We start from the raw sequence: 14,337 nt of genomic DNA on the forward strand, positions 1-14,337 counted from the left end.
TGGTTCATAGATGCATTCTTTCTGTTCAGTCATAGAATTATGGTTGGTAGTCATAGAATCATGGTTGGTAAATCATTCATTACTAAAATACGGAGTTACAGTATTCAGTTTTGAAAATTCTGCATATTCACCAAAATTTCCATTTTTGACTGGGGGGGGGGAGCATGGCTCAAGTAGTAGAGTACCCTACCTAGCAAGTAAAAGGCCAAGTTCTAAAAAGAGAAATTTTCCAACCCTATAAAATGGTACTTTGGGGTTTCTGGTGGTCAAAATTCAAGTCCCATTGTATAAGACAACCATAAGACACTTTTCAACTTCTCATTTCTGAACTGATATCCAGCCTTGATCATTTTTCTCTATCATTTCCCATCAGTTGAATATTCTTCCACAGTACCTAGTAAATGGCACGCTCATTATTCACTGGATTAACACTGTAGTGCAAAATTAGTTTTTACCATGTCTGGGAACACTGGAAAACTTGGACGCTTCTAATGATGGAAGGTTTGTTTTTAAAATGATCCTACTATTAGAAGATGCTAGATACTCATGTATGTAGTACTAGCTACTCAGTATGAGGATTGAGGTTCTAAGCCCGGGATGGAAAACCTGTGAGATTCCTATCTACAATTAACCATCAAAAAGGTGAAAATGGAGCTGTGACTTAAGAGGTAGAATACCAGCCTTGAATTTAAAGAAAACCAAAAGCTGTTGTTGGTTTTTACTTTTTTGTAACTAATATAAAGGTTATTACAATATTTTAGTCGGTACTTACCTTCTTCAGCCTTGCTAGTTCTTTTGTATTTGTGAAATATTTCTTCAGGTTATTTGTAACTTAATATTCTGGAAGGTCAGAATGCGTGGTGGCTTACTTATTTGAACTCAGGGCTGTGCACTTGGGAGTCTATTACTTGACATAATGCTTTTTTATTGTCTAGTGCCCATCCTGAAGCTCAAACTTAGGGATTGGGCACTGTCCCTGTGCTCAGGCTGGCACTAACACTTGAGCCATAGCTCTACTTCTGGATAATTGTGGCAGCTAATTGGAGATGAGTCTGCCTAGGCTGGCTTTAAACTGTGGTCCTCAAATCTCAACCTCCTGAGTAGGTAGGATAACAAGTGTGAGCTACCAATGCCTGGCTTCATAATGCATATTTTTAAAATGCCCCTTTTTTCAGATGCTGAATTAATTGCAAGAGGTTGATTAATTACAACAAATGTTCCATGTGACCTTTTGTATTCTACATAAAGACAGTATTCATTGAAAATGTTACTTACACTCATGTTCATTTTTTTATTTCAATAGTGTTTCTTTGAAATTGTGTGTTCACAATACATCAGATGAAATACCATAGGTCTAGCCACTAGACCCAACTAGAAAAGCTAAATCCATCTAACTTGCCACATTTCCAAACAGGTTCCTCATGTTGGTCAGAACCCCTTTAGTGTCTAGTGTCTCCCTTCTCTTTGCTGACTACTTAAAGATTAGGGGCACACACACACACACACACACACACACACACACACACACACTTTGTCTCCCTTGGCCTGCTATACAAAACAACAGAAATCTGACACAACTGGCTGTCTTAGGAAACAAAATTTGGGATTACTTCCTTTCCAGCAGGTGAGTCCAAAGCAGGGACAATAAATGTGGTGACCTTAAATGCAAATTATATATATACATATTGATGTAAGCGAGCAATAAAAGTCCGGCTTCCTGACAATCAGCACCTAATTGAAAGGGGATGATTTTACACTGTGAAACATCAGACTGTGACAGAATTTGGGCTGGGAGGAATCTTAAGAGGCCATAAAATCCTCAGTACCTTCTTTTTTCATGATGCTTCTGAAGACTTGTCAGGGCATTTGGCTTTCACTGGTTCCTTAAGTCTCAGTTCTGATTAAATACAACCAAAACAATCTATCTTCCAAAAACAGAATTTTATACAAGATCGTGGCAGGAACAGAGTTTAGCAGCATAATTCTGTGTGCTATTTTGTCTCATCAAAAAACAACAACAAATGAGTCTCCTAAAGTTACATTGGTTCCTCTTTTCCAGTGCGAAATGGGGGATCATCTCTCAGCTGGTGTGTGTTGTTTTTTAGAGGCATGCCTATGCGACTTACCGGGGTTTTTAAACGCAGGACCTGAGCTTTCCCTTTAAAAGCCCGGTCTGCCTCCACGGGAACCAAGGCTGCACTTCCTTGGGTGGCTGGTGGGAGATGAGCCTCCTGGACTTTCCTGTCCGGGCTGGCTTCCAACAGCCATCCTCCGATCTCAACCACCTGGGTAGCTAAGACTGAAAGACAGACGAGGAGCCCGTCCGCCTGCGGCCCTCGGGGTCTACTTTTCAGCCCACCAGCTGGAAATGACTCGGTTTGCAGTGGGGAAGGGAGGACGCGTGGACACCAGGGCGGGAGATGCCACACGGGCTGCAGAGGGAAGTCGAGGCGTCACTGTCCCCCCCCGGGGGAGGGGCGCTCATCTGTCACACGGGGGCCCCCGGAGCCCACACCCCGGCCCGTCCACCGCCCCTGCGGGCACGCCGCAGGCGGACACCATCGGGCCACCAACCCCACCTCGGGGCGGCGGCCAGGTGACCGAGCCAAAGCGCGCCCGTCTCCGGCCCCGATTCCCGAAAAGTCGGCCGCGGCACGAAGCCCGGAGAGCACTTGGAGCCGAGTCAGTCCCGGGGCGGGCGCCCGGCGCACCCCACCTGTGGCGCGGACCTCCCCCTCCCCCGCCCCCATCCTGGTCCCCGGCCTCGTGCCCCGGGCCCGGGGGAGCGTGACCGGCCACCGTACATAAACATGCACGACGGCTGCTGCCAAGCGCAGCGGCGCCCGGAGCCCGCGCTCGGCGTCGACGCGCCCGAGTCCCGGCACCGCCGCCACGCGCGCGCCGGCGCCGCCAAAGCCCGCCGGGCGCCCGCGCCCACGACGGCGCACCCGGGGCACCGAGCCTGCGCACGGGCTCCGGGGCTGGCCGGACACCTCGCACCGCACGGCGGGCCGCGGGAGCCGCCGGGCCCCGAGCCCCAGAGCCTCGCGCCCTCCCTCACCGCCCGGCCGCCCCGCTGCATGGAGCCCGGCGCCGCGCGCCACGGCGAGGGCAGGAAGAAGATGGCGGCGGCCGTGGCGGCGGCGGCGGCAGCGGCCGCGGCGGCCTCCCACGCGCCTCTGACGCCAATGGAGCGCGCCGGCCGGCGGGCTGCGGACGGCGGCGGCGGCGGCGGCGGCGGCGGCCCGGGCTCCGGCGAGGGGCGGGGCGAGGCGGCGAAGGGGCCGGCCGGAGGCGGAGGCCGCGCGGGCGGCTGGAGGGAGGCGGCGGCGACGGCGGTGTGTGGTGCTCGGAACATGGCGGGCGTCGGCGACGCGGCCGCGTCCGGGGAAGGCGGCGGCGGTGGCGGGGACGGCCAGGAACGGGACGGCCGCGGCGAGGCGGAGCAGCCGGGTGGCAGCGGCGGCGGCGGCGGCGGCGGCCAGGGACCTCCGCCGGCGCCTCAGCACACGGAGACGCTGGGCTTCTACGAGAGCGACCGGCGGCGGGAGAGGCGCCGCGGCCGCGCAGGTGAGGCGGGCGGGCGACGCTAGGCCGCGCGGGTCGGGGCCGGCCGAGGCTGCGGGCGCTGGGGACGCCGGCCCCCCGCGCCCCGCCACCCGCCGCTGCCTCCGGGGGGCTCCCGGCGCGCCGGGGGCCGGGCGCGGTCCGCGTCCGCGGTCCCCGCGGCTGGCGCGGCGGGTGACAGCTCCCCGGGCGGCTGCGGCGTGCGGCCCGGGCCCCACACGCGGGGTTGCCGGCCCGGGAGGCGGCGGAGCCGAGGGTCCCCTTGGGTCCCCCCGGGCCCCCCACATGTCCCCCCCCCGCGGGCCCGGGGCGGACCCCACCCCACGGCTCAGGGAGCCCCACGGAAGACGCGCGCGCGCGCTCTTCATTTTTGTGCATGCCAAGGTGACTTTTTTTTTCCTTAAATTTTATTTTTCCACCGTATTTTTCTTTTTTGTTTTTTTCAACGAACTTGAGCCCCCAGAAACCTGTGAACTCGTCCCTCCCGAGGTGTCACCCAGTGACCGTAATGACCGTGGAACCATGGGAGCCCTTCTCTAAAAACGCTGCATGTGAACTTTTTCCTAAACCGAGCCTGATCCAGTCATCTTGCCACCTAAGAAAATGAGGACCCCCTAGGAAACCCACCTTTCAAGAACGGGTTGCTAAGGCTTGAGCATTTCCCACCCCGGAGTTCTAGGGTTTTGTTGTTTTTAAATCCATTTCTTAAGTGGTACATTATATCTGTATGTCATTTGGCTTTAAAGCAAAAAAGAAAACATTTTAAACTTGACGTGTCCCTGAAGATAGAATGATCACAACAGTTTCCTAAGTCTTAGGTAAAGTCTAGCATCTTCAACCAGCAACTCTTTTAAGTTTCTTTGAACTAAGAGTCTGGGGGGTGCTGCTGCCCCTGTATATTCAGGGACTGTTTCACCGCTTTTTTTCCCTGCAGTTGGCACAAAACACATGTGTACATGATAAGGCTATGCGGTATGGTTATTGGACATTGAAGATGACTTAAGGCCAATGGGGATGGTCAGATGAGATCCTAATTGATTTGCCCCTTGTGGACATAAGTTCCTATCTTTGAAAACTTAAGAACAGACCGACCGTGCCTGGTTTGGTCTTTCTCAGATAACCGCTTAAAATTTTTCAGCCTTTATTTGGTGTAGTTGTCAGTTAAACACTTACTTGCAAAAGTATTTCCTTTCTGAGTTGGCATGCTTTAAGTAAGACAAAACATTACATCTCTCAGTTGTCTGTTTACTTAGAGTTGAATATTGAAAACTGGTTGCAAACAGAAGTAGATGTGGTCATGTTTCAGTACAGTTCCTTTAAATACTCTTGAGTTTCAGTGAAGTCAGTAGTCTAGGAGATGTTTTGTTGTTTTTGCGTGCAGAAGAGGAGTTATCGGGAGCCTTTGGTGAGCACACACCTTGGGCTGCTGGAATTACACCTAATTCTCCTCCTGACCATTCTGAGGATGGAATTAGAAGTGGGAGGGGATCTGGATTCCTGGACTTCGCTAGCCTTCAGCACACCACACACTCACCGATTCACTGAGCACAGTGTACCAAACTCCTTACCAGGGAGACACTCAGCTTTATCCTTGGGATCCGCTTCCCTATTCTGTCAGGTTTGTTTTCTTCCCCCTCACATTTTATAATTAGTATCAGTTCGTTGTGTAAGTAGGTTTTGTTTCTGCATGTCCATATATGCTTTTATATACCCCCTCCATCCTCCTCCCTCATTTCCTTTCCCCGAACAGTCTCAACAGGCATCGTTCCATTTTTGTACATGTGCGCAAAGTGTTTTCACCATAGTTAGCCTCCTCCACATCCTCCATTCGCTCTCCTCGCTCCCTGACAGGACATGTGGTTTTGCCAAGGTCCCTCAGACATGCGCCCGCTGTACTTTCATCAGGTTGTCCCCTGGCCAGTTGTATCAGCTGTGTGTGAGGAGAGATGTCAGTGAGGTCTCACCAAGGGACCAGGACCTCGATGGACATCCCAGGAACATTCTAGCTGGAGGCCACAGCCAATGCTTTTGGGTTTGTTGTCTGGCCTCCTATCCCCTGGAGTCAGCTCTAAGCAGGCTTTCACCATAACTGATGCTGCACTGAGCAAGGGTCCCCCTGCCAGAGTACCATTCTAGCGCTTCTTTCTCTGATCCTGATGCTCCAGCCCTGCTCTCTTGCAGTGCTGGCTAGTCTTGCTTCTCCTCACCAGAGTTTAGACATTGTTCCCCCTGCCAGAGGACCTCTGAGTGGCGCCACCTAGTGTCAAAGGAAAGCATGTCTCCGGGGGAGTCTAGCTAGACTGCCCAGGTTAAGTGCTTCTTTGTTGATACCTCCTTTTGGCTTGCACTGTCATACCCTTTTGCAAGTTATGTCAGCCTTTATCTTTCCATTTTGAAAGTCATCATCTTAGTGTCTTGCTGGGTAACCATTCAGAGTAATCTTTATCATTTTTCCCAAAGAATTCAAGGTTCTTATTATAAGACAGCTCTTGGTCAGTCCAACAGCCTGGGATTCCCTAAATAAATACACAAGTCGAATGCTTATATATACTCTCTCTAAGTTAAACACGTCAAAATAAAGTATAATGCCTAACGTTCATTTTATTGTTGTTTTCTTTCCCTTCTTGATTTATATGTTTAGAGAAGTATTTTCAGATATTAGTTTGGATATACAGTTGTATGCCATATGAATTTATCTACATCAAGTAAAGTTTTCCTTTTTATTTCTTTTCAGACTCTTCTATCACTTAATTTTCAGAATGTCCTTTTTTAAACTTACATATTGTCTGACAGTAGACTGAAACTTGTCCAAGAGGCTGGTACATTAATGCAGTTAGAGATGATACTTTACTCTCCATTCCCACCTATATGTAATCACTGACCTGGAACTCTGGGAATAATGACTAATAAGAACTAAAGATATTCCTCTGCTGTCTTTTCTCCTGTTCTTAAAGAACATTCCAAATTTTGATTGCACTTTTAGACATAAAGCCATACAAGTACCACATATCATTATGCTTTATTCCCCATGTGAACCTTCCACAAAGGTTCCAGGTAAGGATTTTATGCCCAGCAAGTCAACTTTGGACTAAGAATTAGGCAATGTGTATTCTTGGCTCAGTTCAGTTGTTGAGTTACTCTGTAGACAGAGTTTGCTTAGTTAGACTGCTTGCCTCATCCACTTGCCCATTTCATAATGCTCCTACTAAATAGCATCTAAACTAAGTTGGCCAAATCGTTATGTAGACTTATCCGAAGGCTCCTGGTAACATAGGTGCGACACCTGCTGGCAATGAGTGTGAAAATGCCTGCATGAAGCAAGTGTGGAAATATACAGAGTATTGCAGAATTTTAAAAAAAGCCTGAAGTTAAATAAGGGTATACAGTGTTGTTTCTGATAGTAGTTATTTCATGGCGTAGTTTTCCCTTTCTAATGGTGACTCGACTTCTAGAGCCCGTTGCTTATCCTTTTGCCTGTCCTCGGCTTTACCTAGTTTGTTTTACCTCCATCGAAGGTCTTCCAAAAAGACCAAAACCCAGAAAAGCCAACTGATCTGTTTAGTAGTTTCTACAAACATGTTTTGATAGGGTTTTTAACTTTCCATATCCTTGGTTGTTGGTGGGTTTTTTGTCATTGTTCCTGGTGGTGGTGGTTTGGTTTTTTTTTTTTTTTTTTTTTGCTTTGGGGATTGAACTCGGGACCTCCCACCTGGTAGGCAGATTCATATGATCTGTCACTTGAGCCATAGCTTCAGCCTCTTTTTCTGCAGTGGTTATTTGGAGTTAGGGCGGACACTTAGCCGGAGCTGGCCTGACAATCCTCCGCTGAATATTTCCCCTGTCCCGCCATGGGCTGCTTTTGAAGTCTTGAGAACTTCTTTTGACCAGGCTGGCCTTAAACTAGAATCCCTTGATCTCTGCCTCTCAATAGCTTGGATTAAAGGCTTTAGCCATTGCATTTGGCTGCTATTCATATTCTTAATGTCCTATTATTTGTATAATTAAAGTTTTATATTCTTAAATTATTTCCATTTAATCACTCCGTATTATAGGATATATTATATATAGTTATATCTGTGGTCCCAAACTTACCCTGATAGATGATTAAAGGGTGCTGATTTTTAACTATACTCTAGAATCCATTAATTTCTCTTGTACAAGGGAAAAGTAGAATAATTTGAAAACTGACTGGGCAATTATGTAGCGGAATCACAACCCTTAATCAGATAAAGTAAAACAAGTTACTTATTATACAATACTGTTCTGCTTTAAAAGTCTCACTTACTTAATTAGATCATATACACTAAACAAAAAAAATTTGTTTTTGTTTTTGATCAGTTCATTATCTTGGTCTTTTAACTAGTAAACTAAAGTTAAATTCATATCGAAAATTCAGCCCTTGATATTCATCTGTGCCCTGGTTTGGGGAATGCTCACAGGAAGGAGAATAGCCTCCACAAAGCCTCACTGCATTGACCGTGAGATTCTTGATATCCAGTTTCCCACTTCCAGTCCTTCCCTCCCTATCTGTAACCTTATGAAAAGTCAACTTTATTTTTATGTGGCCTTTCTATCTAAATTCGTGAATGTTCTACCTGTTCTTTGCATTTCTAACTGCACCAGTATAAACTGTTTTTGAAAGGGTTAAAAACTCGAACTCAAATATGAGCACAATATGGTTTCACTGATTTGTAACTCAGTACTTGTGAGGCAGAGGCAAGAGGAGAGGGCTCCAAGCCAACTGGGGCAACACATCAAGACCTTGTCTCAGAAATAAACCCAAACAACAAACCTGAATGTATAATATTAAGTAGTCACCTTAGGAGAGGAAACTTGCTCTTAATTTCCAGAAAAGCAGACCTGCGGTTGATGTTGCACAGGTTATGCCTCTACATTTGTACAGCAAACTTGTATTTAGTATTTTATTGTAACGGTGATAAAATTCATAAAGGCTTTCAGTTAAGACTGAAGAGTTGCATACTTCATTTTTATTTCCAAATTCTGTGTTTATGTGTGTATGTGTGTACATGTACACATACATGTGTGTGCACACACACTTCTGTGCTGATCCTGGGCTTGAACTCAGAGCCTGGGTGATGTCCCTGATAATTTTGCTCAGTTAGTGCTCTAACACTAACTTAGAAAGGCTGTTCTGCACTTTGAGTACCATTCTTCAAGAACTGTTCTATCTAAGAACATTTCAGTTTTTTTTTTTCCCCATTCTCTGGTTGTATTTCAAAGTTGCAAAGGAATTATTCTCCTTTATTAGGCCAAACATCACCTTTCCATTGTAAGAGCAAAGTCTATTTCAAGATAACATAATCAAATATTTATTTTCTAAACATTGATTTATTTTCTAAACATTTTTTAAATGTCAAGCAATTTTACTTTACCTAGATCATGTGAAGAAATTACATACAGAAAGAAGTTGTTAAAATAGAGATATTGTGCTATTTAATAACATTGGAACAACTATGATTTACCAATTGTGACTATTTAGTAAAAGGAAAATAATATCAACCATAAATCTAAATCAATTCTTCTAGCATGCTTGCTAATCAATATTTATCTTCAACCATAGAATATTTCTGCAATCTAGTGAGTTAAACTCAGAAAAAGTAGTGTAAACATTGCTTTTTCTTCTGTCCTAAAATAAGAACTATTGTTTAGTTATTGTCTGAGACAGCTTGCTTTAGAAATTAGATCCTAGAACCAAAAAAAAGTAATAATTAAAAGGAGTGAGTAATCACAGATATATTTATATGTTTGCTAATATGACTAAATATATCCCTCTTAAAATAGCATTGCATGTTAAAAAGTAAACTGGAAAGTAATACTGGCTAACTGTTAAGAAAATATAGCTTGGTGCTGATGGCTCAATCATTGTAATCCTAGCTACTCAGGAGGCTGAAATCTGAGGGCTGCCATTTAAAGCCAGCCTGGGCAGGAAAGTCTATGAGACTCTCATCACGAAAAAACAAAACAAAACAGAACACCATGTAGAAGTGAAGCTGTGTGAAGAAGCAAAGGGGCAATGCTCAGGCCCTGAGTTCAAGACCCAGTACTAGTAAAAATATAAATAACTAATAAGTAAATCATTCTCTGTGTTAGATGGATGATCATTATGATGCAGATGAAATAGTATGGAGCGGGGGCCTTGTTCAGGTTCAAGTTTCAGACCCATTTGGCCCCTTACCTTTTCAGTGTGTGAGGACAAGTATTCTAATGTCCTCACCTTCCTCCTTTGGGAAAGGTGAATGCTGTTAACTAGTCTCTATTTGTTCCAAGAATTGCATGAAGTAGTGGAAGCAAGGCCTTTTTAAACAGTCTCTAGCCTAACCTTTTAAATAGGGCCACTTTTCCCAAAGTGAGAAGAGAGAGATAAGATAAGACTCTCAGGATATGTAACCCCATGTGGCACAGTGCAAGGTCCCCCACAGGGGGCCACTGAAGAACCTGGCAGCTTGGTAGCAGTAGCCCAGATGGGAGGGGAGCAGAGCAGAGCATGGCTCCTAGTTTTCCAAATGCACTTGAAAGTAAGAGGCAAGGTTAGTGGTTAGAAGAAAAAAAAAAAAAAAAGCAGGGGGCCTGGAGTTGGCCTAGTGATAGAGTGCTTGCCTAGCATGCATGAAGACCTAGGTTCGAGTCCTTGGTACCACATACATAGAAAAAATCTGGAAGTGGTGCTGAGGCTCAGGTGGTAGAGCTCTAGCCTTGAGAAAGTCCAAGGATAGCGCTCAGGCCCTGAGCTCAAGCCAGACTGGCCAAAAAAAAAAGCAACAAACCACCACCTTGGCAGCAGACTGCTTGGCTTGGAATTGTACTACTGGTTGCTTTTTGTAGATTCCCTCAGGTTATCTGTGCCCTGCACTGTGGACAGAACTACAGAACTTGCTTCATAGCTGGGAGCAGGCGCAGTCAATGTGCTATTTGTTGTCTGGTATTTTAACATGCTCCAATGTAGAATCTAAATTTGTGCTTATAACTAAAATTGTATTTCCAACAGCAGAATCCTAACAATATTTGTTGTTTCTGTTTGTGTGGTAGATTTTTATTGTTGCTGTTTGTTTGTTGTTTTTTGTTATGCTGGAGTCTTGTGCTTGTTGGCCGGATGCTCTACCACTTGACCCACACTCCAGCTTTGGTTTATAAGATAGTTGAAAGACTTATTTCCTTATGTTGTAAGAAAAATCTATTTATAGGTAACTAGTTACTTATATGGTGTAGTTTGCTAACTATACATGACATTACTTTTTCATTATAGAGCCAGAATTTTAAAAATAGCATCATAAAACCTAGGTAACAACCAAAACAAAATTGGTTAATACTACAAATGTATGGAATTAAGTAGTTAAGACTTGGTGGCATGTGATTCTTTTTTTTTTTAATTTTTAAAATGGTTATTATAGCCTGGGAGCATAGCCTTAGTCGTAGAATGCTTGCCTAGCATGTATAAAGCCCTGGGTTCGATTCCTCGGTACAATACACAGAAAAAGCCAGAAGTGGTACTGTGCTCAAGTGGTAGAGCGATAGCCTTGAGAAAGCCCAAGAACAGTGCTCAGCCCCTGAGTTCAAGCAAGTTCAAGCGGAGGATTGGCAAAAAAAAAAAAAAAAAGAAAAGAAAAAAGAAAATCCTATAAAGGTGATGTAGAGAGGGTGACAGTCGTATAGGTCAGTTAATGAGTACATTTCTTTTTGAATAGTGCCACCCCTTCCTCCATTCTCTCCCATCCCACTTACAAATTGTCTAGCTCATTTCCAACATAGTGCCTACTGAGTACTGTGTGGTTCTCATGCTTTCATACTAACACTATCATTTTTCTATGGATCTGCGTGGAAGGCAAGCTGGAAATGGAGCTCTTAGATCTTTTGTAAGACTTGCTTTGCTCTGCTATATACTCAAACTGACAACTTGACCAAGGCCAACTCCACCAGGCATATGGGCCCAACAGTGCTGGTGTGGAGAGCCTCTCGATACCGATCCTGCGCTCTTCTTGTGGATGTAACACAGCTCCAATTATGAGAAGGCACTAGTGTGGAATGTAGTTTTCCTTTTTATTTAGTTTGCTTGTTTAAATGTTAATCTGTTGTGTGATGACATACTCATGGTCTGCCAAGCTTCTATCCTTGCCCTTGGTGTGGGTGGTGAGAATCCTTCCTTCCCATACCCAGAACCTTCCCAGCTGTGAACATGCATAGCACCTCTTCCCTCAGGAATTGAAGTCAGGCACCTGTTGAGTTGCCCTCCTCAATCCCTGAGATCCTTTGACTGAACAGAGCTTTTTCTCTTTCACTGTGCTGTATAGAGTGAGTCATCTGGAGCTTTTTGCCCTTTGCTGACTCCCCCAGTCTCCATCACATGTTTTCTCCTGTAATAGAGAATTGGGTCTCTCCTCTTTTGCCACTTCTGATTTCATTCTCCTTTTCAAGATGCAGCATTGTTATTTATTAAGCAGTTCCATGGATCTTGAACATTTTGACTAATTCTACTTTCTGTGTTCAGATAGATCAGTTTTAAATAGAATCAGTTTAAAGAAAAATGGGTGGAAAATGCCAGAAATTATAATACCAAAAGGCACAAAGAACCTACATTTAACCCACAATACTTGTCACTTCTTCCATTCTCCTAAGATCAGTTTGCTGTCTGCTGCCTATTTGACAAGGAGGCTGTATTTGAATACCACATCTTACATCTTTACAGCCCTTTTCCTCTTCCATTTTGTCACTAGCTTTTCAACTTTCAAGCTCTGGTTCTTTCTTACCATGCTTTTCTCTGTGTGTGATTTCTCTTGTTCTTTACTCCACACATTCTAGCATACAGGCATGGTACACTGTTAACATTCTGGGCCCCAGTGATGCAGGAGTAAATGGTATAACCAGACAGGAGAAAGATAACTTGCAGAGACGCATAAGCAAGGCAGCTGTGGTGGGAGCCAGGAGAGGAAGGGATGGATGATACCTGCACAACTTAAAGAAGTCTTCACAGAGAAGCTAAGGTCTGCTTATTCATTCCCACAAAACTAGAAGGGGGTGTTTGAACTGAGGAACAAGGTGAACCAGCTGATGCTTTTGGGAGACATGAAATGATCAGAGATATAGGGAGGCAGATGTGAGGCATGACGGAGAAGATGGGCCCAGCCAAGTTGTGAGGGTTCTAGTAGCTCCAGCACTGAGGAGCCAGGACAGGATCCTGGAGACAGTGAAGGGCCCCTGCCACAGGGCTGCCAAGCTTCAGCAGCCCAGCGCCAAACCTTGCTTTCAGTTCAAGTTAGAATTGATGGGAGTTAGGACTAGAAGGAAGGTGCAAAGACAGGGCAAGTTTATAAGGATCTGCAGGTAAACAATGAGGGCTGGGAGTTTGGCCTAGTGGCAGAGTGCTTGCCTAGCATGCATGAAAACCCGGGTTTGATTCCTCAGTACCACATACATAGAAAAAAAGCTGGAAGTGGTGCTGTGGCTCAAGTGGTAGAACTCTGGCCCTGAGAAAAGTCCAAGGATAGTGCTCAGGCCCAGAGTTCAAGCCCCACAACTGGCAAAAAATAAAATTAAAAAAAAATAATGAACAAATTCAAACGGAATATTGGAAAAAGAAAAAGTTAATGTCTTGAAGAATCAATGGGGCTTGGTGAAAAGAATGAGGTGGTCATCAGAATTGATACTTGGCTTCTAGCATAACAACTATATAGTGATTCTAGTGATGTTCTGACTCAAGGTCAGGACACCTGGTCAGGGCAGAATTGGCAGAAAAAAATTGAGTTCCACACTGTAGGTGGCAATCTGTCTGTAGGATGGCCAGGTAGAGTTACCCAGGAGGCCTTGGAGTTAGGACTTTGAAGTTAAATGTGTTTGGTACCTTTAGGATTTAGGTGATGATTTTTACTTCACACTTTCCTAAGAGTGAAAAGGTAACGGGACAGATCTGGGAACATGGACATTCAAGGAAGGCTGACATTTTACTGTAGCTAGCATTTTAGTAGGAGGTAGTTACTGAATTAAGCCTCAGAATAGCAAACACTTATGGGTCCAGTGTGAAGAGGGGGAGCAGGTCAGAAAAGCCAGCCTTTGACAGAGGAATCCCCTGTGAGGACAATTTGGGTTGTCAGGAAGGGACCAGGGAGTCTCCAGGGCCAAGGATTCTTCAGAGGTGACAGAGAAATACTTTACTCAGGATTCAGTAAAATCATGTGTAGCATCTTTTGCTTTTTGAATATCCTCTTGCTTTTCAGTATTTATGTAAGAAATACACACACACACACACACGTACACTCACACACGTACACTCACTAGCTATTCAGAATATTCTTTTCTTCTTAGTTGGAAAACTGACTGAGCAAGTATAAATGTTAGTTTTTCCTGGTGTTAGCTATTCTTCTTTGTAGCTCATGCAGCTTCTTTCTCATTCTTTTGTTCTGGTTTTAGAAAGTTCCTAACCAAAAATTTTATTCTGATGAAGTTCTACTAAAGCTTTTATCATGTTAGTGTTGGCAGTAGCATTTATGTCTCGTGTCCCTTTAATCTATATAACTTCATCTCTGTGCTAGACATAGGAAGCAAGACACCCATAGGTCATCCAGTGTCCTGCCTGCCCTGTGCCAGCATGGCTTGGGTGTGAGTCTGCTTTCCCCTTTCTCTGTTCTACCCCAGAGATCTCTCACACCTCACCTCCTCTCCAAGATGTTGCTGATGTAGTATTTAGAGACGAGTGTGTACATTTACAGAGAACAGAAGCCACATGACAGGCATGTGCCCAGAGCTAGGGGTTTGTTCTGG

At 45.1% G+C, this 14,337-nt stretch overlaps 1 protein-coding gene across 1 annotated transcript in view; it reads left to right on the forward strand.

The window, feature by feature from the left end:
* Nucleotides 1-3,323: 3,323 nt before the first annotated feature.
* Nucleotides 3,324-14,337, forward strand: part of Tapt1 (transmembrane anterior posterior transformation 1) — a 55,747-nt gene continuing 44,733 nt past the window's right edge. The window contains exon 1 of the mRNA XM_090343806.1: nucleotides 3,324-3,570. Coding sequence (XP_090199932.1) covers nucleotides 3,357-3,570 — 214 coding nt within the window. The 5' untranslated portion in view covers nucleotides 3,324-3,356. The remainder of the gene's footprint in view (nucleotides 3,571-14,337) is intronic.

Source organism: Megascapheus bottae, chromosome 13, assembly GCF_031878675.1.
Source record: "Megascapheus bottae isolate mThoBot1 chromosome 13, mThoBot2.hap1, whole genome shotgun sequence".
Lineage (NCBI taxonomy): Eukaryota > Metazoa > Chordata > Mammalia > Rodentia > Geomyidae > Megascapheus > Megascapheus bottae.